Here is a 27,047-nt window from a genome sequence, read left to right as displayed (position 1 = left end):
AATACATGTTGTTCTGTAACTTAACTTTAAAATACATTATTGATGAAATCCATAGAAGTAATGGTTTTAAGATGGTTTTATTGGTTTTACTCCTTTTCACTTTGTTCCTTTTCACTTTTTTCTGGTTTTTGCCTTTATTTCCATAAGTATACAAATTATTGTTTTGTGGTAATGACACAACACTACAGAAACATGTTAACTTGCATAGAATTCTTGCTAAAGTTGCAAAATATTGGACAGAAAACCTCAGTGATAGCTAATTCTACTCACTTGATTTTTGTGTGAGGTAGTATCTAGAACACTTGCTTATTTCAACTTGAACAACATTTAAAATATTCATGCTGAGATTATCCTGAACTGACTTTCTATCTCTTAAATCTCTATAGATATAAGGCCCGAAGACATGCTTTTAATCACTTAATTTAGCCTTATAATATAATGATTGTATGTTTTAACTATGTAATGAATTACATATGTCCATTTTAAGCTTTCCCTTGTTGCTTTCCTCAAACCTAAGGTCTGTGGCTAAACTGGAACTGTGTGAGCTTGTTGCCTGTTCTCTCCCCCAGTGCACCTTCTGAGGGGGTGGTTGCTGCTTCTTGTCAGTGAAGGAGGAAGTGAAGAACCTCCTTTTCTCCAAAAATAGGTTTCTTCCTTTCAATCTTTAAGTATTTTTTATCTGATCTTACTAAGTTTATAATGGCGAGCTTTTACTTTACCATGAAACAATCACTGGCGAGTGGGATTATGTCTGAAGGGACAACAGGTACTCCTGTGCAGAATCAGGTGCAGTTATGCCTCATTGGGGTCTCAATAATTATGAGGGCTAGGCTGTGTGCTTATTGTGCAATTTCAACACGTATTTTTGCTGGCTTTGCTTATGAAACACTCAAAGCTAGATGAGTAATTTTTGTTGGATTTGCAAAACTTAGTTGTAACAGTGCATTATTGTTTCGCACCAGGAAGTGCTGGTTTGTTATGATCCCTGTAAGAAAGGCATTCAGACTCTGTAAAGTATCATTTAAAATGCTGTTTTATTAGAGCTAACGCAACAAGGAGAGAAGAACATAGACATAAAATAAGAAATCCTCGGCTGCACAAGCAAACAGATCTTTGAAAAATCGCACTGTATTATTTATTATAAAGGCATCTATTTGATACGTTTACAGATGAAAACTGTGAATGACCTAGACATATCAATAGATAACATACATTATGGTACACATTTACCCTTCTTTGAGGAGGGTGCTGGACTAGATGATGTCCAGAAGTCTCAATGGTCAAACTTAACCATCTGTTCTATGACTCTACTGATGGAAATAAGCAGGTTGCTTAGCTATCTTCTATTTGGAAGACTATGTAATATGGAAAACACCATCTGTCTTTGTTAACTGTGCACCAGATTTTTCTTAGTAAGTCAGATCATTTTTAAGATAGTGTCTTATCTTAGACTTAAGACAGTCTAATGGCTGGTGCTTAGCAGCTGAATGTCTGTTGGTTTTACCGCATGTAACTACACATTTAGGTGATTTTTCTCTGTATTATACTATTTTATGCTGTTGCAATTCTGAAAATCTGTATCAACAGATTGTTGTAGGTACTGATTTGCACTTTGTCGCTATCTCACTTAGACGGTTACTGAAATCAAAGAGGCTTTGTCCACTAAATTCAGTCCCTGCTCAGCTTGTTACAGTAAGTTTCTAGTCTATACCTATGTATTTTCAATTCCCAAAGTTATTTAATTTAATGATACAGCATAGTTCCACAAGGAAGGAAGAAAAAGCATGAATAGTGCCATAAAAACTCAGCTTCTCTTGTCAGAAACTTCTCTCTCTGGCTTCCCAGTTGATTGCATTATAGGAGAATATCGAAAGACAATTTCTTACGCATTTCAGAGTCTTGCAGCCAGAGCAATTTGTAATATTCACTAAGGGTGAAAACACTCAAGACACTTAAATGAAGATACAGCACAGGTAGAATGAAATTATTGGTGGAGAATATAAAAAAAGTTCTGTATTTTGCTGCTTTATTATATAGTGTGTGGTCTCTAATAAAGTAATGGTTATTTGGTGGGGAATGCAGTGAATTAAGGTGGAGTGTTTTTTTTTATTTGCTTGGCCTTTAAGTAAAAATATATTTTTGTGTAAAAAATTCTCCCAAATAATGCTTCATTGCAGAAATGTTCATAGCAGTTTTATCTAAATGTTATGTTTTCATAACAAAGGTTACAGTAACTGGTTTTAAGGGAAAAGGGAGAAGAAGGTAAAATAAAGGCAAACAAAGGGCCCAATCTGGATCGAAGTACAAAATCCAAGTTACAGACATTCTTAGAGCTTTGTGAAGGACTCGCAGCAAACCACAAACCCAACATCTCTTTGGAGGTTTCTGCCTGGATGCTGTGGTTGTAAAGAGTCTGTGAGCTTTCTGTCACTGCTTTTGATCATCTGAGAAAAATTGGCATTTATTGTTAGGGCTATAAAACCAGGTTTTTAGGAAACCTTCTTGACTCCAGTTTCTCTTCTGACTTCTACCCCACAAGACAACTTTTGGGAATGCAGTTATCAGAAATGAATATTCCTCAAAACCTGCTTCCTCCTACAAAGGCAGCTAACATAACTAAGACATGGACAAGCTGTTGGGTACTCCAGAGTGCCAGAAAAACTCTCGAGTATCTCCAGCAGATAACTGGAGCATACAGGAATCCTGTTAGATATGGACTCATTCATATCCTCCTTGCCTCAGGATAGGTGTCGAAGCATCTGAGTGGACTGAAATGATAAACAAAAGCTACCAGATCACAGTGCAGGATATAGGATCTGACAGCTACAAACATACTGGGTAATGATTTTAGCATATGTTTGTATATGACTCTTCCCATGGACCTTAATATCCTATAGAACCAGGCATCGGGGAAAACCTCATGGGCAAAATGCTAAAAGGAAACATCAGTTTTTATAGGATCTGACATCAACAGAGACACACTCATATTTACGGGGTTCTTGTTGCAGAGATGTTTATGCTCCCAGATGCCCAAATATTGACTGTCACTATCAGATGCATCTTGTTTGTGTGGGGAAGTTTATCCAGAAGAACTCTGCATGAAAGGAACTTACAGTGAGATTTTAAAATATCTTTACTTAATTAAAAACCAAAGACTCAGCTGTCAAAATAATACTGCTCCTGAAAAGCTGTCTTGCAAAGGAAGTAGAGGTTAGTGATAACTGGCAGAAAGCTGGTTTTGTTGATGTAAGCTGTACCCACTTATTGTTGCTAGGGTCTCTCATAGCCAGTGTAGCTCCATTGGCAAAGTGCCCTTCTGTGGACTTTGCTCAAGGTGGGCTGGTAACTCCAGCTGGAAAAGTGGGTGTCACAGTATAAACAGACTGAGTTAATTATGTGGTGTCACCTAGTTCAGAAATAGAGCAGTACTCCCATTTAAAAAGTGTCTGCAAATCATCGCTACTGTCTTCTTGACACGAGTGTGGAGGCTTGGATGTGTTTGGAAACTTTGGGCTTTTCATCAGTCTGAGTTTAATAGCCAGTAGGTTACAAAAAAATGCCACTGTTCACGTTCATTGATTATGAATTTTTGAATTTTCACGCTTAATATGAACATGTTGTGAGACAATCGTAACATGTTGTGAGACACTGATACTATCCTAAGGATCTCTTAAGATTACTTCAGAAAGCACGTGTTTCTTTTAGGTGTAAAATTATTTTAATTTTTACATTTTAAAAAATCACCAGTGTGCTTCGATTTTTGTCTGTTTACTCACTCAGTGCAAGATTTCCCTCTAGTGGGTAAAACCCATACAAATTCTCTGAAAGTATGAGGTAGTATCTGTACTATCTAGCTTTTGTAATTTTACATCGCAAAAGATGCACAGGAATGTCAGACTTGAAATAGATGTTATTCCTTTCTAGATGTAATCAAAGTTTCTTTGCAGACTGAATGAACAGAAAACACAGCCTCGACCCTTCCTCCAAACGTCTGCCAAAATGTAAGGGAGAGAACTGGGTCTAAGTTCCCCAGTCACAGGTCTCTTCTCTGACATTTTGCCCTTTTTTTCCTTGCATTTGTTCATTCTTTCCATTCTCTTACAGAGCTGTTTGCTTGTTTTGCATCTCTGTAGTACTACCTGAGTTGGTCTTGCAGCAGACAGGAGAAGGAACCAAAGGATCTGTCATGTAAAGGGAGCTGCGTGCCAAACAGACGTTCTTTCTTCGGTGACTTTTACTCAGCTCCAGCAGTGCAGAGCACTCCTGAGCAAGACAAACAAGGTAGCTGTTTCAGTGCTTCTTTCCTTCTCTGATTTCTCTCTCATTCCCTCTTCTGGCCCTGGGAGGAGCAGGGAAGCAGGGGTTGCCACTTTGTCTTGGCTGGAAGAGCTGCCTGCCACATGGCACACCGCAGTGGCCCTTTCTAGTCTGTTGTTTCATGTGCAGCCTTGCAGAGCTTCTGCTATGTATTTTCTATCTGTTTAATATCCCAGGATATCTGTAGGGAAAAAAAAAAAAAAGAGGGAGAAAAGAATTATTAAGATGCCTTTGAATCGCATCTTCGGAATGTTGAGCAGATTTAACTTTAACAGCTAGCTAAACCATCCTACCTTTAACAGAGATCTTATTATATATGGCATGGTGTGTAAATGAGAAAGAAAAAACCAAACAAACCCTGACCCAAGCTGATTTGGAAGTTTTCAACTGTGACAATAATTCTGCCGTAGTGAAACTTGAATGAGCAATATGCAAGGCAACAGAAATCTCTCCTGGGGAGTCTTTACAGAGGCCAAGATAAATGATATGCAATTCAAGCACCCTGGGATATCCTAAATGGTAGATAGTAAATGAGCTGTGCTTAAATGAGAGTAATTCATGTCAATGACATTATTACGCTGAATTGTGGCTACTGTTACTAAGCTGCTAGCAGTGTGCACTCAAAGCTGGTAAACAAACCACACTAACAAGTTACTGGTTCAGGAAGAGGAAGCCCTCACATTAGGCTGTTGCAGCTGGGTCCTGGGGGAAGTCATGAGCTGTCTGAAACTGCTTATCCAAAAAAGCAATAGGAGCAAGTACCAACAAGCTGAGCAAGGAGGTCACACTGCTGCCACGTGCTTGCAGGCTGTCTGGGGCAGACGGCTGCCCATGTTGCCAGCACCTGGGTGAAAAGGAGAAATTTTAAAAACATAGAAAAATGAGTCTATGCTCTACATTTTGGCTACTTTTAAAGATTCCAGCTTGCTAGTGAGGCAGGTGGCAGCATCTTGCTGGGAGGACACTGGCACCCATTTGGAGAAAGAAGGGAAAATTCTAGAAATGTCAATATTAAGGTACACAAACTTCACAGAAGATCATTGCTGCAGCAGAGGCAGCAGGCCAGCTGGGGCTGAGAAGCAGCATCGCTCCACCACATGGAAGGGCTTCAGCACTGCTCCTTGTGACTACAGTGGCATGAACGATGGTCCAGTGGCAAATACTGAGACAACATGTGTGGAATTACCCATAGATTAGAAATAATTTGCCTGTGTTTGGTGTCAGTGCTCACAGTAATGAGTTTATCAGTTGTCAAATAACAGCTTTCAAATGTATCAACAATTGTGGTCATATATAACAAGTAACCACTTAATACAAATAAATGGCTATGTTCCTCACCTTAATTAAATGTATGGTTTCCTATTACATCATCAAACAATTGTATACTGCACAAGAAGAATAAATCTCAAAGTATAACGAAAAGCAAGTGTAAACATATCACAAAGCCATTAAAAACTTAAAAAACCTGTGATCATCCAACACACCATCTAAATGTATTTCTCAGCACATCTCTTAGAACAAAAGACTTGAAGATTATGATTAAATCCTAATTATCACTAGTCACTGTCTGGAAACTCCATTTTGTTTAGGTTGATACCAGTCTTGCTTTTCTCTTGAATCACTCTGAGGTGTGAAGAGTTAGATATGGCTCTGGTATTACTGATAGTTTGGTTTTCCCCTATGAAATTCGTTGGTTAGCTAAGTATTTTTGGAAATTATTCAGTACTTTTAAAGAAAAAAAAATGAATGGATTTTTTGTGTTGATGTATCGTAGTTTTCGCTACATCAGTTTAGACATATTCCAAAGCATACAGAAGTTAATGAGAATTAATGGACCAACTTAATCCTTTTTATGTTATTATTGCTTTTTACATTGTATATTTGTGTTTACAGAGGCCCAATATAAGCCTGAAGCAGCTGCACATTTATCTGAATAAGCAGATTATAAAAGAAAGTGTCACTTTGTTATGGGGTTGAACTATTCCCAGAAGAGAAGGATCGAGCTCTGCACCTGGGATTGTTAGGTATCAAGCAGTGCAGATACAGAACAATAAAAAATTCATCAGATTTTGGAGAATGCAGGGTAAGTCCAGCTTTTTCCATGCTTATTGAATATTTTATATGCTGTGCTGCTTAAAAGAAAATTATCAGCAATGATTTGTGTGTTCTTATTCTGTTTTTCTGTAAGCATCAGGTTTATGGCTGTTGCTCCATCTTGTTGCTATCTCCAATAAGGAGACAGCTGGAGAAATTCTCCAGGGTTTAGGAAGATTCTTCTCCCAAAAGTCTTTCAGGAAGAGGGCTTGCCTGGGGTGGCTTCATGCTGACAGCTCTTGCAGTGTTGTGTGTCTGGCTCCGAGGCTCTGGCTGAGGCTGGCATACCAGAGCGGCTATAGATAACTTCCTAACGCTCTTTTGGGGAACCTTATTAAAACTGTCATGGCTTTCAGTTACATTTCTACTTGTTTTCAGGGGAATTTGTGAGGATTTAGCGGTGTTAAAGATCAGGTCACATCTGTGTAAGCATACTGACTTTATGCAAGTAGTTAACACATAGAGTGTCTTAAAATTACATGGGTGGAAGGCTCTGTGAAAGTGCAAAGCATTTTACTTATTCATTTTGACCAGTATATACTGGAAAACTACCTGAGACAAAACACATTAGTCTATATAGCAGTTTTTGAGTGAAAACAATCTGCAAAAAACAGAGAATCCCCACAAATGCTTTACAAGGCAACCGTCAGCCTGCGCTGTGCTTCCTTGTTTGCTCCTGCCAATGCCAAGGTGCTCAGTGCAAAAGTATTTCTGCCTCACAGGGACTGCTTTTGACCTCTTTGGCCATATTTACTGAGGAACTACTCTGCCTGCTGGAGAAGGGGAGGCTTTGTGTGGCTTTGATTGAGTGTTGCAGTCCAGGAAGAATGGCAGGGATCAGGGCTGCGGGTGGGAGCTTCTGTTTACTCACCGATTCCCTGGCAATTCACAGCAACAAGGAAGCAAACATTGGAAAGGTTTGTGGTGCAGCAAGTTTTAGTGTTCAGTTCTTATCCAAACTAAAGTCAGCTACCAGCCTAGGCAGTGTTGACTTTTATAAACAAATTCTTACCTATGAAACCTCAACCATTAAGACTACACCCCCATGCCTTTCTGAGATTACAGGATACTAAACTGGTGGAGAAGATCAACTATGATGGACAGTTGTTGGGATTTTTATTTTTAGTGGGATAAAATCTGATACTGTCAAGTTAGTCACTCAGAGATCTCCTTATCAGCGTCAAAGTTGGAATATCTTCTTGCTGTTGGTGTCAGGGAGTTTTTCTCACAAAATCCAGTTCTTCATGGTTCCTTACCTGCTGTGCAGCGGGTGCAGTGCCTAAAGCGAAGTATGTGTTTGGAGAGACTCTTGGCAAGTGTCACCTGTTTCCAAATCGCACCATTCTTAGTCTTCAGATTATATTTCTCTTATTTGTATTTTGGATGAAGCATGACCAGGACAAGGAGTTTCCATGCTCCTGGTGCAAAATGTGGTGTTGGTGGGACAGGCCACCAACAGCCTTTTTATTGCTCCAGTACTCAGTAGTAACTGAGAGTAACCTTCATGCTGCTCAGCATTTGAACTTTGTACCCTATGAATAACTAAGTGATTTTTATGGGTACGTGTTGTTTCCTAGGTTTAAAAAAAAAAAAAAAGTCAAACAAAAAAACCCCAACCGACTTGCATATAGCATTATACTCAGAAAAATCATTGGCAGGTTGGAAGTTTTAGCTCCACTCGAGTTTGACCTGAGGTGGGGAGGCCCAGGAATGTGGTGTTCCCTTTTAAGCTTTGGAAGGAATTGCAACATAGGGTCGTGGGCTCTACTCTTTTCTTTAAATGTGATTTCTTAGCCCATACTTTCTGATCTGTCCCTGTCCAGTCAGTCCTCTGCCTTTACTATACCAGCTTGCTTTTTTTTTTTTTTTTCACTCCTATTGAAGATTTGTTCTGTAGGGTTCTTATTTTAGCGTACAAGCACCTGCCCAGACAGCCCAGGCTTCTGTTGTTTTACATTTGTAGATTTCCAAAAAGTTTCCAGTGGAAGTGCAGATTACTTTAAAGGGAGTTTAAACCTGCAAACAACATAATGTTTCCTAGCTACACATAATGTATCTGTCAAAGCAGGTATCGAACGTGGTAGGGTGTGTATACATCTTATGCAATCCACTTACATTAAAGTAGGAAGAAGACATTAAATAATTTTCCTGCTTGCGAATGAAGATCTTGGAGACTCTGCATTTCTCAAAGAATGTGAATAAACTACCATAGAAGACAAGATGGGGGAGCTCACTAGCTTCAGCTGCTGAAATATAGCCCCCACCCCAATTTTTTAAGGTAAGTAGCAAATGCCTGCCCCCTGCCTCAGAAAGACCTAAAGTGTCCAAGTGCCTAAACAGGCGAAGCAGAATGTTTGTGTTGTGCAGCTGTCTCTGCCATACCGCTCTCAGGGAGAACAGATGCAAGCTGTAGCAGTGTTAGTCTATCTTTCTGAAATAAACATTCTTGTGAGCTACTTAAACATCAGGCGGTTTTCTAGCAATGTTTTCCTTTGTGGTTTTTTTTCACTTGCCATTTGTTTTCTCTTGTTTCCTCCTGTTATCCCCATTCCCTGCTTTTTGCAGTCATCTTTGCACATTAGGCACTTTCTCTGAATTTAGAGGCTGAAGATTTAACTGAAAGACAGGGTCAGGACACTTTGGCAAATGCTTCTAGTGGTAAACAGGTTTTGGTTTGTGTTGTAACAGAGCCTTACATCTGTTCCTGTTTGTCTGAGAGTTTAGGATTTAATACTGAGAGAGCAGGCAGCACATCTGAGCCATTTCAGCTGGCAGAAGTATTGTGATTTTGTAGTTTTTTTGTATTGCATGTAACCTAACAGTATTTTCATGTGTGTATATTTATGTATACTTTTCTCTGTACATAAATAGATATATATATGTTTTACAGTTTCTGAAGTTGGAAGATACTCTACATTCAGCCTGGGCTAAAAAAAATAATCTCTTGCATGGAAAAAAAAGAAGGCAAAGCACAGGATTTACTATGTCAGTATGACATGACACATTTGTTCATGGTGGGTTTTATTGCACATCTCTAACATGGATTGCAGAAAGCAGGGCATGGAAGCAGATGCTTTTAAGGAGGAAGACCATATGTCACAGCAGACAGCCAGTGATCTGGCAAACACAGTGCCATCTTCCAAAATAATGATAGAGAAGGTCATGCCTCCTTTATCCCTGCGTTGGGTTGACAATACAAATGAGTCCTCTAGCAAGCAGTGTCCACTTTTATACAGTTCAGAAGCTAGTGGTATGATAGGCAACAGTAATGTCTCCACAGATAACTTGGGCCACAACCAAGCTTTTCAGCATGCAAGGCAATTGCGTTCTCCAGCCAGCTCTGATATTTTTCCTCAGAAGTTGACTCCCAGTGTAACCCAGGATGGAATTCATGATGCAAGTGACACCTTGGAAATGTTCACTCCTCTTCTGCTCCCTGCCTCAGAACCTGGGACGAACCACTGTGCTCCTACCTACAAAAACATGGAACAGGTTAGTTTGCTTTATACAATCATTGAATTTATAACTGCATATTATACATTTCTGATAGCTGTACAGCCACTTCAGGAAGAAAGGGCCTGTAACTTTTGTGTCTGTCTATAGGCAGGAAGCTTTACTGGCAAGCACTGGGAAGTTCATCATAACCTGGTGTCTGATGCTGTTGCTCTAATGCAGGGGTCCTCAAACTACAGCCCGCGGGCTGGATACAGCTCCCCAGGGTCCTCAATCCGGCCCCCGGTATTTACAGACCCCCCCCCGCCGGGGGTTGGGGGGGGAAACCAAGCAGCTGCAGATGGCCTCCTGCCACTTCATCCACGCGCCGGCCCCCTGGTTAAAAAGTTTGAGGACCCCTGGCCTAATGCATCTACGTAGTAAAGTGCTTTTCCCAAGAGGCAATTAATCAATTTTTCTCTTGTTTCTCTTGTTTGATAGTTAGCATTACCTACCTCCCTCTGGTGAAAAAGATTGCATGTTCTGGCTCCATGTTCTCATGTGGGTAATGGTTGTGGGGCATGTTCATGTTCTTGTTTCCATATGTCTTTCTATCAGTTCTCTTCTCATGCTCCATCTCCTTTTTACCTTTTTTTCCATTTCTTTTTCATTTTCTTCTTAGTTTTGACAAAGTGATGGACAGGCATAACTCCACAGTAACTCTTCCACTGAGTGCTCTATGTTTTTCCCATAAGACAGGAAACAATACACTGCTTTAGTTGCATATTTTAAAGAAATTTAGGTTTCCAATACAGTTGAAATTATTATTTAGGATGTGTCTATGCTGCCAGTCCTCAACACTTCCTCCACTGGAAGTCTATCATCATTTTAATATTTTTTGCTGATGGCAAAATCAGAAGTACCTGTGCTAACAAGTCTGCATCGTTTGCCTCTTGCCCTGAGCCCACTTCGCCTCAGGGCTTCTTTTCTTGACACCGTTGGTACCACCTCTGCACAACAGACAAGAGTTAGGAAAACTGTTGTTCTTCAGTCATATGTTGGGAGACCTGCAGCTGGGCTGTGCCAGTGCAGTGCCTCCCAACCATCTAAATGTCCTGTAGCTGAGGAGTGCCAAGGGGGGCATGGAGGCTGCCCTGCAGTTCCCCACTGCCCTTCTCAAGGGGATATTTAGGACCCAGTCAGGAGTCCTCACCACCTTCAGCTTTTATCTAGTGAAGACTTTAGTACTTTACACATAGGGACAGGAAACTTGTTATTCCTTGATTGCTGGGAAATTATTAGTGTAGGTAAGGCTGCAGTTGCAGATGACTTCTTGTGAGTCCGAGGACTCTGCTGCTTCTTTTCTTGGGTGACATAAACTGGATCATTAAGTTTAATGACCAGAATGTATCCTGTGATACCCTAAACTGTCAACAGCGGGTCATAAAACCTGATACTTGGTCTTGGGCATTCTTTGTTCTTTGGTGGCTTCTGGCATTTGCCTATGTGAATTATGTGAAATGTTCTCAAAAGATTCTGGTAAACAAAAAGTGAATTTGGGGTTTGCTTTGTTACATGGTGCTCCTCAAGTGGTACCAGACAGAGAGGCAGTAGAGGTAAAATGATGCTTCCAGTCAAACTGCTAGGAAGCTCCTGGCACCAACAACATGAGGGTGTCTTCATGCTGGAAGTTTTAGTTCTGCAGCAGATCTGGTACTTCACAATAGATTAAAAAAAAAAAAAAAAAGACAGAAAAAAAGACTTGTCTCTTGCACTACTGATCTCTGGTTATTTAGGTTGTTCTGGTTGACAGGACAGAAGAAACAGATGAGTGGGAGGAGGAGTCGAATAAAGATAAACTCAGAAAAGCAGAAGGCCAAGGGAAGCTGGATAGATGTGTACCTGCAGGGAGGCATGGGGGAGTGCCTGGCCTGCAACAGGACTGAGGAACTAGTGGCAGCAATTTAGTCAGGAACAGAGTCAGTCCTTTCTCTGCCTTAGTGAAGATTTCTGTGGAGGCAAAGGTTGGACTTATTCTTCTCTCCTTTCATCCCTTATTTTAGACAATGCTCGTATTTCCTCTTAATTGCATCTGTGCTTTGTGGATATTGACTTTTGAAAGCTGCTTTTCATTGATGACACTGGTAATTTCCATTTATCAGATTGTTCAACAAACAATTAAATGTTAGGTCCTGGTACATTTTGAAGTTGTACAGTGAAGCCTGGCTTGAGGGTAGCATCTACTCTGATGTTGTTCTAACATCTTCTCAGTGCAAAACTTCTCTCCCTTTTGTGCTTTATCTTCTGTGGTAAGGAGATCCCAGCACACAGACCAGAAGAAAATGCAGGCTGATGTGAGGCTGAGTAGCAAAACCTGGCAAGGCATGGATTGCCTGCACGCTGTCAGTGTACCCTTTGAGCTGTAAAATGGCAAAAGAGTTTTAAATGCAAATGTCAACATTCTTTATTAACAGTAATACACACTTTAAGAAATACCTACCCCAAAATATGGATATGGTGATTCTTTCTGATTAAAAACCATCCAGAAATATAGTTTAATACTCTTATCTTCATGATATTTTCAGACTCCAGGGCAGCAGGACCAGGTGATGAGGCAGCAGATGGAGCAGCTGCAAAGGCTGGTGGCTGAACAGCAGAAAATCATTGCACTTTACAACCCAGGTACTCAGGGAATCCCTCCTGGTGCTGCGGCACCCTCACTTGCTAATGTTTGCACTCTAGCAGTGAAATGCGGCAGTTTCTTAAAGAGATTTGATAGTTATTTTCGGGGGGGATCTTTCTCTGACAGTTGGACTGAAACATTCATTTCTTTACGCACATTACACACAAGCTGTAAACCCCAGAAAACACTTATTTCCAGCTTTGTATATTAAAATTCCAGGAGAACCATGAGGAGTCGTCCTTTATGTTTAATAACAGACCTGTACAGACTTCTGTTGACGTACAGATTTGAATGGTACGGCAGAAAATTATAGTATAGTGGTGAGCATTACAGAAAAGCTGAAATATCCTTTTTTTCTGTACCTATATATAAAAGTCACAGCTTTTACCTAGAAATAGGAAGAGGAAGAAAGTCAACACACCATGTTTCTGTTAATAGACTCTTACCTTTAATAGTACAGCCTGTTCCTCACAGCATGATACAACTCCTTGAACAGCTTCATTTTACCAGTGGCATTGCCAGAAAATGCCATCTGCTCAGCAAATAAAAAAAGAGGAGCCCTCCCTCCCCTTCCCACCCTCTATCCACACCAGTAGCACATCCTCCTCCGTATGTGACCCCATGGTGAAAGTGGAATTAAGGGAAATCCTGTAGACTTGTGACAGCATTGTCCTGGCTTTAGCAGGGCTGCTTGTGCATAACATGAGGCAGGGAGCATCCATAAAGGCATAGGAAGGCTGGGTGATCCTTGGATTGCTGCTGCTCCTCATATGACCTGCTGGGGAGGCAGCTTCGCCTAACCCATGTGGCAGGAGCCAAAGCAGCTGAAGGCATCCCCTGACTGCATCTGTACAGTGATCTGGCATGAGTTTTCTCAGTCTGATTTCAAGCTTCTTTGCTCAGTGGAGGACCTGCAGGGGGTCTCATTCTACTAAGATCTCAGAGGATAGTCAGAAGAACTAGGAGATGGTGTGCTAGAGTTCAGTGTAGCCTCATGGGATCTTGCAAATAGCTTTTTAGAGCTAAAAAGCTACATTTTTGTTCAGCACTTTCTTCCTGTGCTCTAACCATATATAGTGTGAAGAAGTCCTCTCAGTTAAAGACAGCCATGTCTTTTGCTGTCCATCCATGCATATATAAAAATACTTCATAGCATACATAGTTTGACTGATTTGGACAGAATCATTTATAAACAAAATTCTACTTCAGTTGCCATATAAGGAATATCTACTGTCAATGGTCAGCTCAAAACAATAGACATTACTTTAGACAGAGTTAATGATAATAATAAAATCATCAAGAATTTATGGTCTCTTGACTTCCCACTGTCCCCCACTCTGGAAACTCTAGGATTTGCCACTTATTAGTTGGCTTTAGGGAAACATGGCCTTACATTATTGCTGCCATAAAAGAAACAGAAATTTTAGCAAGTTTTATCTACCTCACTGATGTATATAATAGCAGTTATTAGCCAACAAAATAAAAGGGTTTAGAAAAGTGGAATTAAACAACATTGGCCAGGTAAATCCTTGCAGGCTTTTAACTTCCCTCTCCTCCCAGTGTAACAAAAATGTAAGAAAACAATAAACCCTAGTCTTTTTAATTTATGTATATGTATGCATAATTAGATCCGTATAAACATACCATATGGTCTCTGCTAGCTTCAAGTGTCAGTGTTTTTGAAGAATATCTGAGCTCTGGGGCTTTGCTTCATTCAGTCTCAGCTGAATGGGGTCAGAAAACCTCCTGAAGGAATGACATATTTACATACCCAGATGCATTTAGCTAGCATCTAAAGCCACAAACAACATAGTTACTTGCATGATAACTGACCAAAATCTGAAAATTATTATTTGTTAGTGGAGGCAGTGCAGGCTGAGGGTAGCAAAGGACGTTTCATAATTTGGTCCCATTAAGCTTTAAAGAGGTAAAATATGAAGAATTACTAGGGCTATGATTTATCTTATTATGATAAAGGCAATTGCTTTAATATTGCCATGCATTCAAAGACATAATACAGTGACCAACAGTACAATCAAAACCTCATTGAACTACAGGTTGTCATTTCAATGTGTCATGATAACACAGACAGAAGTGGCTTAGCCTGCCCGCTAGCTGTGCGGTTAGAGCATCTCTCCAGAAGTAGTGAGTTGGGCTTTTTTTGGTGTCTGTGCCAGACAGGATTTCAATCCAGAGATCAATCTTTTTCCAAAAAATGGCTTAAATGGGGGCTGAGGCAATATCAGTTGCAGTCACTCTCTTCTTGTTGAAGTCAGATCATAGGACAGCAGGGAATCATGATGTGGAGAAAAAAAGATAAGAAACAAACCTAGTTTTATAACCTTATAAAGGGGTCTCTTTCCTGGAAGTGGTGAGCCTGGCCTCTGGTCCCTATGCAGAACTGCTTATCTTTTCCACTTGGGAGTCTTCTAATAAAATATTAAATATTTTTTTATTTAAACATAAATATAAAAAACCCCTAGCTATCCAAAGCTGAAAGGAAAACTTTCTCCTCTTTTGCACTGAGGAGTCCCTTAGAGATATTTTGCAACACTTCACTTTCACCTGCTAAGGGACGTAAGGAGTCCTAGGGGAAATATGTGTTTCACATGCTTAGGAGTACTTTGTAATTTCTTTTTAATTCAGCATCCCCATAATGTATGATACTTTTGGTTATGACAGATAGCTGTAGCAAGCATGTTTTAGAATTTAAATAAAATAACAAAAGCAAAATTTGATTATTTCACTCTAAACATGCAAAGCACCTGGGAACATGAAAGCAACAGTGTTTTTGTGCAATACCAGTTTAGCAAGAGATTTCTAGTTTGGTGCAAAATATTTGCCTTAAGCTTCTCTAATTTTTCTTCTCTGCTAATTATTTTTAGGCTTTTCTGTTTCTCCTGGGATACCTTCCCACCTAGTAGCCACAATGCCACCCCTTCCATGCTTTCCGGTTGCTTTCACTCCTGTCCAGTTCCCATCAGAAAATTCTTCCCAAGTTGAGAGCCCAGAGTGGTTACAGACCTCTCCCTCAGCAATGCACTCTGCTTGGCAAAGCAGATCCACGCTGTTTGTTCCAAATGAAAGCAGTTCAGAAATCTCAGGAGAGCACATGCAGCTTTCAGATTCAGGTGGGTAAAAAGCACTGGAAATCTGAAGCTAAGGCTATTGTGCTGTGCCACTCCTGTGAATTTTTGCTCTTGTTGGTGAGTGTTGCTGATGTTATTGCAGGTCAGGGAAAGGTGTTTTGTCTTTACAGTGGCTTGCTATAAAAGCTTTTAAAATATTTTAAGCTTGTTTTTGCTTTTTGAATCACAGTCCTGACTCTCATACTGACAGAGAAATTTGGCCTTCTAGATATAAACGGAGCAGAAAGTCATTGAACTGGAAAAACTAAGTCATATGAAGTAGGAAGTATGTTATACTTAAGGGGAGAAGCATAAAAAGTAGAAAGTGGATATAGCTTCCAAAGATGAGAGAATAAGTTTCTTTAGCTAAGAAGGCCTGCTCTTTGTCAGCAATCTTGGTGTTTCTCACATTGATGCAGAGCGGCATTGTTTGGAGGAAAAGCAATGTAAGGTGCTACTTGGCATCTTGTCTTTGCTACACTTTGCCAGCCTTGTCATCTGTGGGAAGACATCAAGAGGCAAGAAAGAAGAAAGAGTGATTTGCAAGAAATCAAAAGTTGATTTCAGAATGAAGAGGAACAAAAAGGAGTGGGAATGAAACTGCTTAAAGGGGAAGATGATGTAAATCAGACCTGCATCCTGGATTCCTTTGAACTTTTATAGCAAGACCTGGCTGTGAAGCTGTTGAGACAGCCCTGTAGTACAATTGAGACTTTAATTTCATATTCTTCAAGCTAGCTCAGAACCAATACTCTCACTGAAAGTCTTGACTTCTTCTTCTGCCTTGCACTATGATTTTCTTGCTGGGTTAACCTGAACCTGGGTCAGTTGCCCAGTGATGTTTATCAGAGCTTCAGAAATACTTCTGCCAGCACAAATTGGGGAGGGGGGTGTGGGCTGCTGTCACATATGAGGACAGCAGAAATCTGTGAGCAAGAGCACACTAGGACAGGGGGAGGTATGGCTGCTTTTTTTTTGGCAGCAGCGCTGACTTAGACCTGCTTCATGTGTGTAAAACTAAGGCGTGAAGGTGCAGAGGCCTTAGTACATCAGGTTAACTCCTGACTGGCAGCTGGTCAGTGCAGTTGCCTTTGAAATACGCTTCGCTTGAATGTGTGCTTGAGGACTGGGCTGAACTGAGACCTTCCTGACTGTTGTGATGAGCGTGGGCTTTTTACTGCTGGAAAAATAAACGTGAGTATACCAACAGCCTGAGTAACATGTCACATTCTTATTTAAAGGGATAAGCACTGAGCCATTGCTTCCGTGTACTGAGCGCCCCACAAAAAAACTTTCCAGACAAGATGCTCAAGAAGAGAACAGAAAAGAAAACAAAGGTGAATTGCACAGCTGCTGAGACACATTGTTCTTGCCTTGCATTGGGAAGCGCTAGTCAAAAATTCCGGTGCTGGGACACGTCTCCTATTAGAGCATTCTGGAGACAGCATAGCCCCACACATAAGGCTGTGCAGAGGCACTCATGCGGTCTATGTCCCTTGCTGCCATCAGCCTGCTGTGTCACCTCTGCTTCCTCAGCAGTATTCTGACACAAGGCAGATGAGAATTTTGCAGAAACGGCACTGCTTGTCTGCTGTCAGACTGGAGATTTTTGGTGTGTAGCTGGGAAAGGCTGAGGGAAGGATGGATTCCTGCTGTTGGACCAGAAAGTCCTTTCACTGTGTTGCAAAGTACTTCAGTAGCGCTGGGTGCATTAATGTGACTGTGAGCTATAACGTTTCCAGCTACAGCAACAGTGTGTAGTACAAATGAGCCGGTAAAGGCTTTTTGCTGGAGTTGAAAGGCCGAACTTGAGCTAAAAAAGCAAGTCTCTATTAGCTGACACTTAGAAAAAAAGTTTAAATTAAGTGGGAGCCTTCTTGTTGTAGTGAACATAGACAGTAAGCTTCAATAGGAAGAAGTACAAATTTTCACTTTTGTGAATAGGAAATGCTCAGTCAGAAACTTTCATGTGTACAAATAGTCCTTGTTAAACTCTTTAGTGAACTGGGCTGCAGGTCACATAATTACAGACACATGAGTAGTTCTAGCAAAGTGTCTCCACTGCAGTGTTCTGCAGCGAACACATTAACCAAGCATTACAAATCTCTAGATGCAAGGAGTACAAATCATACCATTTGCCCTTTCCTTATTTCCAGCAACTAGACTTGAGGATCAGGAGCTTCTATTTTTCCTGGGTTGCACCCTTCCACCTACTTAATTCAGTTGTGTTCTATAATGTGTTTTCAAAAACCAAAATCTTGCATGTGCTGTTGAAAAGATAAACATTTCTAATTTATTTTGTGATGTTTATTTTACATTTATTCATTCTATAAAGGCTTTGTTTTCATTGACCTTTTTTCTGCTGCTTAGATAACAGTCAATTAAAAGAAAGGAGTTCCCCTGAAACTTTTTCTGCTGTCAAAGAAGAACAAAGAGAACAAGTAAAGGAGGAGATTTCCCCATCTCCCTTTGGCATAGAGGGGAAGATGAAGACTAGAATCACAGAAGACAGGTGAGAAATTATCTTCGTCAGACAAGCTACAAAAGCATGTTTTCCTTGATTGTACACATACTGTATGTGTTATATTTGCAACACAAAGGCTCTTTCCTTTGCTTGAGAGTGGCAGGTATGCATGGGCAGAGATTTGACAGGTCTAGGGACTGGCAACTGATCTACCTCTGTATAATAGGATGCTGGTTTAGCCAGTTTAGGTGAACCGGTTTTGCAACTATGATCTTCAAAGGGTAGAAGTAAAGCAGAAGTTGGCAGGGAGAGACAACATCTTTTGTTATGCCATCATTTCTTCTGCAGTGGCCATCAGTTTGTGATGGCAGCATCAGTCTGAGTAGCTCATTCATCCTTGTCCTTGCTCTATCTCTTCAGCTGTACCAAAAACAATGTTTATGTGCCTATATAGTGAACAGGTCAGCGAAGCGATCCTTCTTAAAATTATCTGGAGAGAGGAGATATGTAACTTTTAACTTGGATCAGTTCTCTGATCTAGTTCATCACTGCATTGCAGAAGGAGTTGTACCAGCACACTGAGGGGGTGCTCATGGCTAGGCAGGAATGGGTAGGTTGGCATTAATGATGGAAGTAGAGTTGTTACCTTTCCTCAGCTGATGCAGATAGAAGTGGGAGCTTTTTTGGCACACTGAGCCTTCCATTAAGTATAAAAGAGAAGCAGCAAACTTCTAAAGAAGTGTGGACTGAGAGTAACTGTTATGTGTTTTATTGCTTTAACCATGAGGGCATTGGGCAGAGAAGGAAGAGAGGGACCTCCAGAACAGAAGGCTGGGAAGAGGTGGCAGGACCATGAGCACCTCTGGGCAAGTGGGCCTGTTCACATACACCTTTTTTGGATCAGCAGTGAGCTCCTGAAATCTGTCTCCCAGTCAGCCCCACTTGTGCTTTGGTTGACGTTGTGGTCTCAGCATGAGCCAGTTGACACTGAAGCCCAGAACGTACTCCAGCTCTTCATGACATTTTCGCTATGGGACCAGGCTGCAATTGATTTGAAGTAAATTTCCTTGAAATGTGTATTGCCTAACGTGTCCTCATCAACATGTTTTGCTCTACAAATCTAATCCTATTAGGCCATGCCAGAGCCAGACTGACAAACAAAAAAGATTGCACGTGGTGTTAGCTGTACGTGGGATATAGAACGAACAGGAATGATGTGCTGCATAACCAGTACCTCTATTACACCCAGAACTTTTTAATATTCAGCAGAAATTATTAGTAAGTGACTAAATTAAGGCTCTAAGCACATTTCCGATGAAATATGTTAATGCACGCTGTATTATGCTTAATTTTGAATCAGCGTTCAATTTGTCCCTCCACAACATTATAGACATTATTTTTCTCCTCTATTACTCTTCACCACCTAATTCAAACCACTCTGTCAGAGAGACAGTGAGTTCTTTGTGACTGTAACCAGCTTTAGTCTGGAGAAAATGTCTGAAATATTTTTCCTTTTGACAATTTTCTATTTTTAAGGAAAGACTGATACCAGTCAAAAAAATGTTACTACCTAAAAGCATAATTAATGTTTAGTCTAGACAGGATGTTTTAAAATTAGACTTAGATGTCACATAATAGTGGGTTTTTTACTAATATGCTTCACATTTGAAAAAAATTGCAGAGAACATGTCAGTTCTAAACTCAACATCAGCTCCATGAGAGTTATCAAAAGAAAATTAATTGGAGAATGTTACAAGTAAGCGCCTTCTTGTTCCTTGCCTAGACCAATCACACCAGCAGCTGGTATCAGACAGAAGACTTCTGAAGAATCTGTTGAAGAAAAACTCAAAGCAGACAATCATCTTATAGAAAAAGAGCAGAAGGAGCCGCAGGTACTGTGCTATTGGTGCATTCACTTTGGTTTTGACAAGTTCTCATGGGCTTGGGTATTGTGTGGGCTCTGTTTTGGCTCATTACATGGCAGCACATTTTTCCACTATTCTATCATGTGATACTGGAAGATTTTTCCCGAAAGTAAAACCACTGTATTACTCATTCCCAGTCATACTACCCACTGTTTCCCACTGGATTCCTCTCTTTTCACATACTTTCTGGGTCACAGTTTGTGCCTGAGTCTCAACACGCTTAGCTAAATTATATCTTAAGGTTGATTCTGTTTATTTATTTCATAATAAATAGTCCATGCGGTCTCTTATGTGCCACTGATGCAACAACGGGGGCATTTCTGAATACAATTTTTATACAAGGATCGAGTACAGTAATACTGTTCTGCTTTTTGCCGTATGTACGGTTTGAAATGGGTTTGTCTGACACCTCTAGGTGTCAGACTCAGCACTTCGTTAGTCGTGTTGACTTGGAAGATGCACATTTTGTCACTCAGGGATTTTCTCTGTGCTCCCTGGCAAAATAGCATCTCAGGCTGATGCATTTATATATTTCTGTGTCACACTGTAAAAAACACTCACACTTCCTTTAAAAACAAAGAAAGAAAGAAAGAACTTTTTTCATCTTCTATCATATAAACACTTACCACCATTTTAACCATCTGACTCTACTAATGAATTGATGAAGGTGTCATATAGCGACTGCTTCTAAAAGTTCCTATACCTTCCCTGTAATCTCAGGGCTGTTACTTATGTACTCAGTTATCCACAGCCAGTGTCTTTAAGCCTTCTGGTGTCTCAGGTTTTTCAATTAACATAAATATCTTCCTTTTTGGAGAATGATTCTCAAACTGTGATTGTCAGGATTTTTGGTGGTTTTTTTCAGAGCAAGGCAAAAGTAACACCTCGGAAGGCTTTTCTGAAACGAAAAGAAGGTATGGCAAGGCTTAAAAAGAATAAACAGAAGCTTTTAAAAGAAGACAGCAAGCATTACAGAAGAGCTGGTTTGGATTGCTGTGGTCGTTTCTCCCAGTCTGGCCAAATGGATGCAGGTATACTGCAGCCAGGGGAATGCTCTCAGTTAAATCTGCAGGTCAGTAGCTCCGTGCAGATAAGTACACATGAAAAAAAAGCAGACTGTGCTTTAGCTGAGTGGGAGATCAAAGCTCAGGCTGACTATGAAGCAAAAGTAGTTGAGCAAAGTGCAGAAGAAAAAGAAGTGATTGGGAGAGATGAAGACACAAAAGAAAATGATGTTGACTCACCGCAGAGAAGGTGGCCTGAAATCCTCCAGCCATGCCCTGAAACTGTAATAGAAATGAACCTACAAGTAGGTGAGGAAAGAGAAGCTCATCATATGGATTCTCTAGGACAAGCAGACAGAACTGATGGAAGACCTGTGAAGGGCACCCCGCAAAAGGACCTTGGCAGTGTGGATCAGCCTCGGAAGGGTCATCTTAAAGAGGGAGAAAAAAAACCCTTGGAAGTCCTGCAAAAGCATTATCCACTTCAGGATTTAGAAGGACACTGCATCAAGGAGGGGGAGTGGAAGGCAGGCCCTGCGTTCACACAGCATCAGAGGTGGGTTCAGGTATGGCCACAGGAACTTGTTTCAGGGGACCAGAGCTCTGAAAGCAAAAGACAAATCCATACTGGGTTTAAGATGGTCAATGGTAAGATAGTAAAACTTACAAGTAGCTCACCTGAGGCTGTGGGAGTGGGAAGCTCATCCTCAGCCTTGCATCAAGAGTGGCAAAGGAAGGGGACAGCTGCCTTGACCTGGCACGTTGCATCTTTGCCCTGTGAGTCAAGCTGCTTGTCCTCCAACACTGAAGATGACCCCAGACCTCACCATGTTCAGTACTGCTCCCAGCGTGAACTTCAGGGAGTCGATCACACTGACAGACATTTGGATCTCTCTGATGGTGATTATGCTAGTGATGAGCCCAGTGGAACTGAAAAAATATCTGTTAGAAGATACAGCAGATCACCCCCAAGGAAACAAGATATTCAAGCCATCTCAAGACAGCAAGGTCTCTCCTGCAGCACAAGCAGCAGCGATTCCAGTACTGGGGCTGTCAGGCTGAAAGGGAGCAAGGCTTGCTCTTCTCTTCAGCAGCCCCCCTTTCATCTCACAAGATTGAAAAGGAGAGAGCATGAGCCTGAATCAAAGAACAAGAGTAGGGCCAGGTATGCTCAGAGCCCACATCTGCCATCCTCAACAGCGGCTGGTGAGATTCGTGCTTTCGAGATTAAAGGAATCCCTACAGTGGAGGAACCACAGAAAAAACTGTTTACAGACACATTAGGTAAGAGCTACCCAAGTTTTGATTTACAATTATTTTCTATAGGGGGAAAAATTTTCTCTTGGATTTATGATTCGTTCTGCCCGTGCTCCCTAGATAACATTCACCTCTGTCGGTGTCTCTCAGCCCTAAACTGGGGGGAAAAAAGAAGAGGGGAGAGAGATATTTGCAAGCCCCCTGTTGTCACTAGCCATTTTTCCTAAGTCTGTTGCTTGAGATGCACTTTCAGGTGCAGACTTTAAACCCATGAGATGAGTGAGAGGTTCAGAGAGTCCCTGGAGTCAGGAACTCCCCTGGAGTTCCTGGTACCTTAGGTATGTTCTTCCTACTAATGCCTTTACAGTGAGATGTTCATGTTTTCTATTTACCCTTCTCAGAGATAACATGACTTTAACAAAGGTGGGCAAAATAATTTCTCAAATTTGCATATTTTGTTGCTAAGACACAGAGAGCCTCACATCAGTGGAAAATAATGACTGCCTAAGAAAATCTTCACTCACTTTGTCCTGAATGAACTCCCGGTTCTTTGGTCAACCAAACTTTCTAGCTGTTTGGCCCAGATGGCAATGAAACAGTATCCTGCTTGAGCAAGATTTAGTCCTTTTTATTAAACTGTTTCTTGACTTTTCTTCTCTCTTGGTTTCCATTAAAGGTCTTCACCCACACTGGCTCCTCATCCCAAACCCACTGTCTGTCTCTTTATGTAGGATCAGTCAAAATCAGTTGTCCTGCCTGCAATAATCACCGGGGCAGAAATACTCTGTTCTGATGGCTCTCAATTGCTCTTTCACAACTTGCTAAGCACACTCTGTGTCAGGCTGCTGTTAAAAAAGGGTTCCTGAGGCCTCTTTGAAAGTTATACTCAAAATAAGGTTGAACAATCACGTGACATTCACATTCCTGAAAAGGAATTTGGCTTCCGACACCAATATATCCCCAAATCCGTTTCACTTATCACGCTTTGTAGGGCTTGGATTGCACTGCTAAGAACTGTGCTAGGAATAGAATACTTGCACAATTAGGCAAAGATATATTAATTTTTTTTATAGATTAAGCAATAAAGCTTAATGCGTTTATGCAGCCTGTGGTTTTAAATACATAGAGAGTGTTCATGTGTATTCACAAAGTTCAGTGTACTAACACAGATGTCTTTATAGAAGAAACTCAGAGCATCCTTACCAGCGGATTAGAGAATGGCATATATAGCAGAGGAACCCCTGCCCTGAACAGGGTGAGAGAACAAGAGAAAGGAATGCATTTTCACAGGTAAATCTGTATACACCAGAAATTGATTTGTGTGTGCAGCGAGGCAAGTATTTCCTTTAGGATCCTTAAAATCAGGTTGCTAACTCTTATTTATTAGCTAGCTTCTTTTTGAGGGCATCTATGTTGTCTCAGAACTCAAACGCTTATTTAGCTGTCTAGATTAAAAGTAAAGCACCTAACTGAAGGGGGCCAACTCTGAAAATACTAATGCAGTTTGCATCTCAAAGCTCAGTAATGCCAAATGCTTTTTGTAAGTTGCTGAACAACTTCAGACTACACTGAAATGAATAAGAACTCAGGATAAGTTGTTTTATGGCATTGTGCCTCTGATGGAGTAAAGGGTAAATATCTCATATTCTCATAACTCATTCACATGACGTGCACCCATATTTCTGAAGTTAACAAAAAGTATATAGCATTTATCAATGACACAGCATTGTTATTTCAGGAATACCTGTCTTCAGACTAGAGGATGCATTTGGTACCATATAAATTAAGAACTTGAAAATTCAAGGGAGTTACTTTTGTAATTTGTAATTATTAAATACTGAAAATTGGTTTGGTTTGGTTTTACATCTTCATAGAAGTAAAATAGTTCCTTACCACAAAATCCCTGCAAGAAATAAGATTTGAATCTATGAGGTTTGAAATGGAAGTGCCTTCACAACTGTAACTACAGGTTATGCAAATGCCTCTAATAAAAATTGAGCATGCTCACAATAAAATCAAATGTGTATTTTTAATGTGATGAAATCTGCTAGAAATTACTAGGTACCATCTACTGTAAACACAGGAGAGATTATTTTCCTCTTTGCATTTCAAGCCTAGTTCTTAACTAGTGCCAAATTAGCATAATTTATTGATTTGGATTTTTGTTTTAATATGTAATGCAAAGTAAAAAAATATTTTTCACATCTGCTTGTCCATTCCTCTTAATTTCAAAGACCATGGGATTAGTGCCAAAGGATATTTCTGAATTACATTTATTGGTTTGTATAATTTCCTCTTATAGCTGCCTTTCAGCAAAATACTTTCAATGACTTAAGAATAAATAGTTTCATTAAGGATCCTTCTTGCTTGTGATCTTGCAAACATATTGAAAGATGATCTCCAACTGACTGTGATAAGTGTTCCAGATGTGAATATTTGTGGGATTTGGCAGTTCATAAAACTGCTAATGAAATTAGGTGTTGCTCTTACTTTTACTGGTGTAAATTTGAGCTGTGGAGTGATGTACTGGTGCAGAATTACTGCAGTGCTGCACTCTGCCAGGACTGCATTCGCTGCCTACTGACAGTGCTGCCTCACAGATGACATGGCTTTGATTTTTTTGTAATAGTGCAGCTTTTTTTAAGAGGTTTCCATGGATTTATTCATGTCATTAGCCATAGTAGCCCCTAGCATTTCCACACAGATGTTTATCCAAAAATGCCTGCCTGGTATAATGTATACATCTTTTTGCTCACTTTTTGTAATTTATGAACTAAAACTAATTGCAAAAAGCAGCTTATCCTCCTTGACTATATTGGCCCTGTGCTGAACCATGCAATCCAAGAATCTGCTTTGCATTTTTAAACCAGTAACCCTATCAGGAACACAAGATGGCCACCACATAGGTAGCATTTCATTTATGCCATGTTGGCAACTCGTGCTTGCTGGAAGCAACAAAAATGATTTTGAGAGCAGCATGGCATGCCTGGACCTGCCCAGTCTATCCATTCTTTTGTTTCCAAGCACTTTGTTTTCAGACCTCTGCAGGCACAAACAGTGTAGGCAAGATGGTGAAAGCTGTTGGGATGTAGTGTGGTGTGTGCATCTGGTGCCTAATGGAGCCTGAGCAGTGCTCCAGGCAGCAGCCTGTGGCTCCAGCCTTGCAGCACTGAGGTAGTTGCTGCTGGCTCTTGGCATCAGTCAGAGGATTCAGTCTGGTTATTTCCTTGTCCCTTCAACAGGAACGGGCGGGTTGTTTGCCATTTTTAATACATAATTTCCTTTAGAATTGAACCTGTACTCTTTCTGGACAAACAGCAGTAGCCAACACGTTGGAGTTTTTTTCCCCTTCTACATTTCACTAAAAGACTTTGTCTTGGAACAAAGACTTTTGCGTCATGCGTGTTTTTGCCTCGCAGCCAGTATGCTGTGATGTGCCTCACAGAGGTGTGTCTGGGATGCATGCAAAAACCTGACTTAGCACAAAGTGCTTAGCCTTTTTAATGCATTTTAGATATCTGATGTGCATCTAGCTCCTATTTGTGTTTTATAGCTGGGGCATGAATGGATTTTCAGAGGCTCGAAAGAATTATGGTGTGTGCTCCTAGTGTCTTTGGTTATTACATTTCCTCAGGCCAGGATCTGTTTTCTAGCCTTGAGGCAGAGGCACAGCAGAACACCTCCAGATGACTAAGCTGTCTTACCCTGCAGACCAATGTGGTTGCATCTGAGCTGTCTGCTGGACCTGATCCCTGGCCTGCCCTAACTTCCAGACCTTGCTTGGCATGGCCCGGTGTGGTGCTGGATGGCCAAGGCGAAGGCCAGAGGTCATGCTAGCAAAATAGCGCTCTGCACTGTGCACCTGGGGTCATGCTCCAGCTCTCATTAGTTTATTTGTACAGATGTAAGTCTTGTGTGATTCCAAAGATGCTGGTATCAGCTGAGATGCTGGAAGGATAGCTACCTGGATTTTATTTACAGGGTGCAAAAAACTTAAGACAGTACTTTTCAGTGGAAGGTGTTATGTATAGATCTTACACTTCTGTTCTGGATCATTGTATTTCAGGGCAACTGGTCTGGATATGGAGCAGTGGTAGGCTGGACTTAATCATGCGGGGGCTATATTGGCTAATTCAACTGTGTTAATGTGACAAGAATTAATACTTCTATAGACTATTGCTGAGTCTTTAGCATGCCTTAATGAGAATATTAGACAGGCTTATTTAGGATAGAAAACAACCAAAGGATAAAAATTAGATAATGAATTGTAAAGAGCAGTAGGGTATGGGGATTTCATTTATCCCTTAGTATTTTTGAGAACTTTCATGTTTGTCTGCTGAAGTGCTAAACTTCATCACTGAGAGGAGGAACACATGAGGTCATGGCTGCCTCCTGCAGCTCGTGTTGCTTTTTGATTAATAGTGATGGCCAGATGGTGGCTGTAGGTCATGAAGTGAGCTGAAGCAGGAAGCTAACAAATAATTTAATATCATATTAAAACTGAACTAAGCTGTTAGATCATAGTCATACAAATATACTTTGAGGATACATAAAGATTTATACTCTTCTCCTCTTGCTTACCCCCTTTCGTTCAGGTCCATGGCTGTTCTGATTTGTAGTAATGATGAGGCTGCTGGAAATACAGCTCAGTCCCCAGCCTTGCATGATGAAGTGCTTCATAGGTGCAATGCCGGGGAACAAGCTGTGCCTTCTGCGGATCTGCCCTAATTTAGCGTTCTCTGA

At 40.7% G+C, this 27,047-nt stretch overlaps 1 protein-coding gene across 1 annotated transcript in view; it reads left to right on the top strand.

Moving 5' to 3' along the window:
- The first annotated feature begins 6,691 nt into the window (after positions 1-6,691).
- LOC106631420 (centromere protein J-like) overlaps positions 6,692-27,047 on the top strand; it is a 41,353-nt gene continuing 20,997 nt past the window's right edge. The window contains exons 1-8 of the mRNA XM_055714888.1: positions 6,692-9,903; positions 12,429-12,525; positions 15,412-15,657; positions 16,896-16,991; positions 18,025-18,166; positions 19,902-20,010; positions 20,909-22,331; positions 23,486-23,594. Of these exons, the coding sequence (XP_055570863.1) occupies positions 9,451-9,903; positions 12,429-12,525; positions 15,412-15,657; positions 16,896-16,991; positions 18,025-18,166; positions 19,902-20,010; positions 20,909-22,331; positions 23,486-23,594 (2,675 nt within the window). The 5' untranslated portion in view covers positions 6,692-9,450. The remainder of the gene's footprint in view (positions 9,904-12,428; positions 12,526-15,411; positions 15,658-16,895; positions 16,992-18,024; positions 18,167-19,901; positions 20,011-20,908; positions 22,332-23,485; positions 23,595-27,047) is intronic.

Source organism: Falco cherrug, chromosome 6, assembly GCF_023634085.1.
Source record: "Falco cherrug isolate bFalChe1 chromosome 6, bFalChe1.pri, whole genome shotgun sequence".
NCBI lineage: Eukaryota > Metazoa > Chordata > Aves > Falconiformes > Falconidae > Falco > Falco cherrug.
This window is presented reverse-complemented; position numbering and strand designations above follow the sequence as displayed.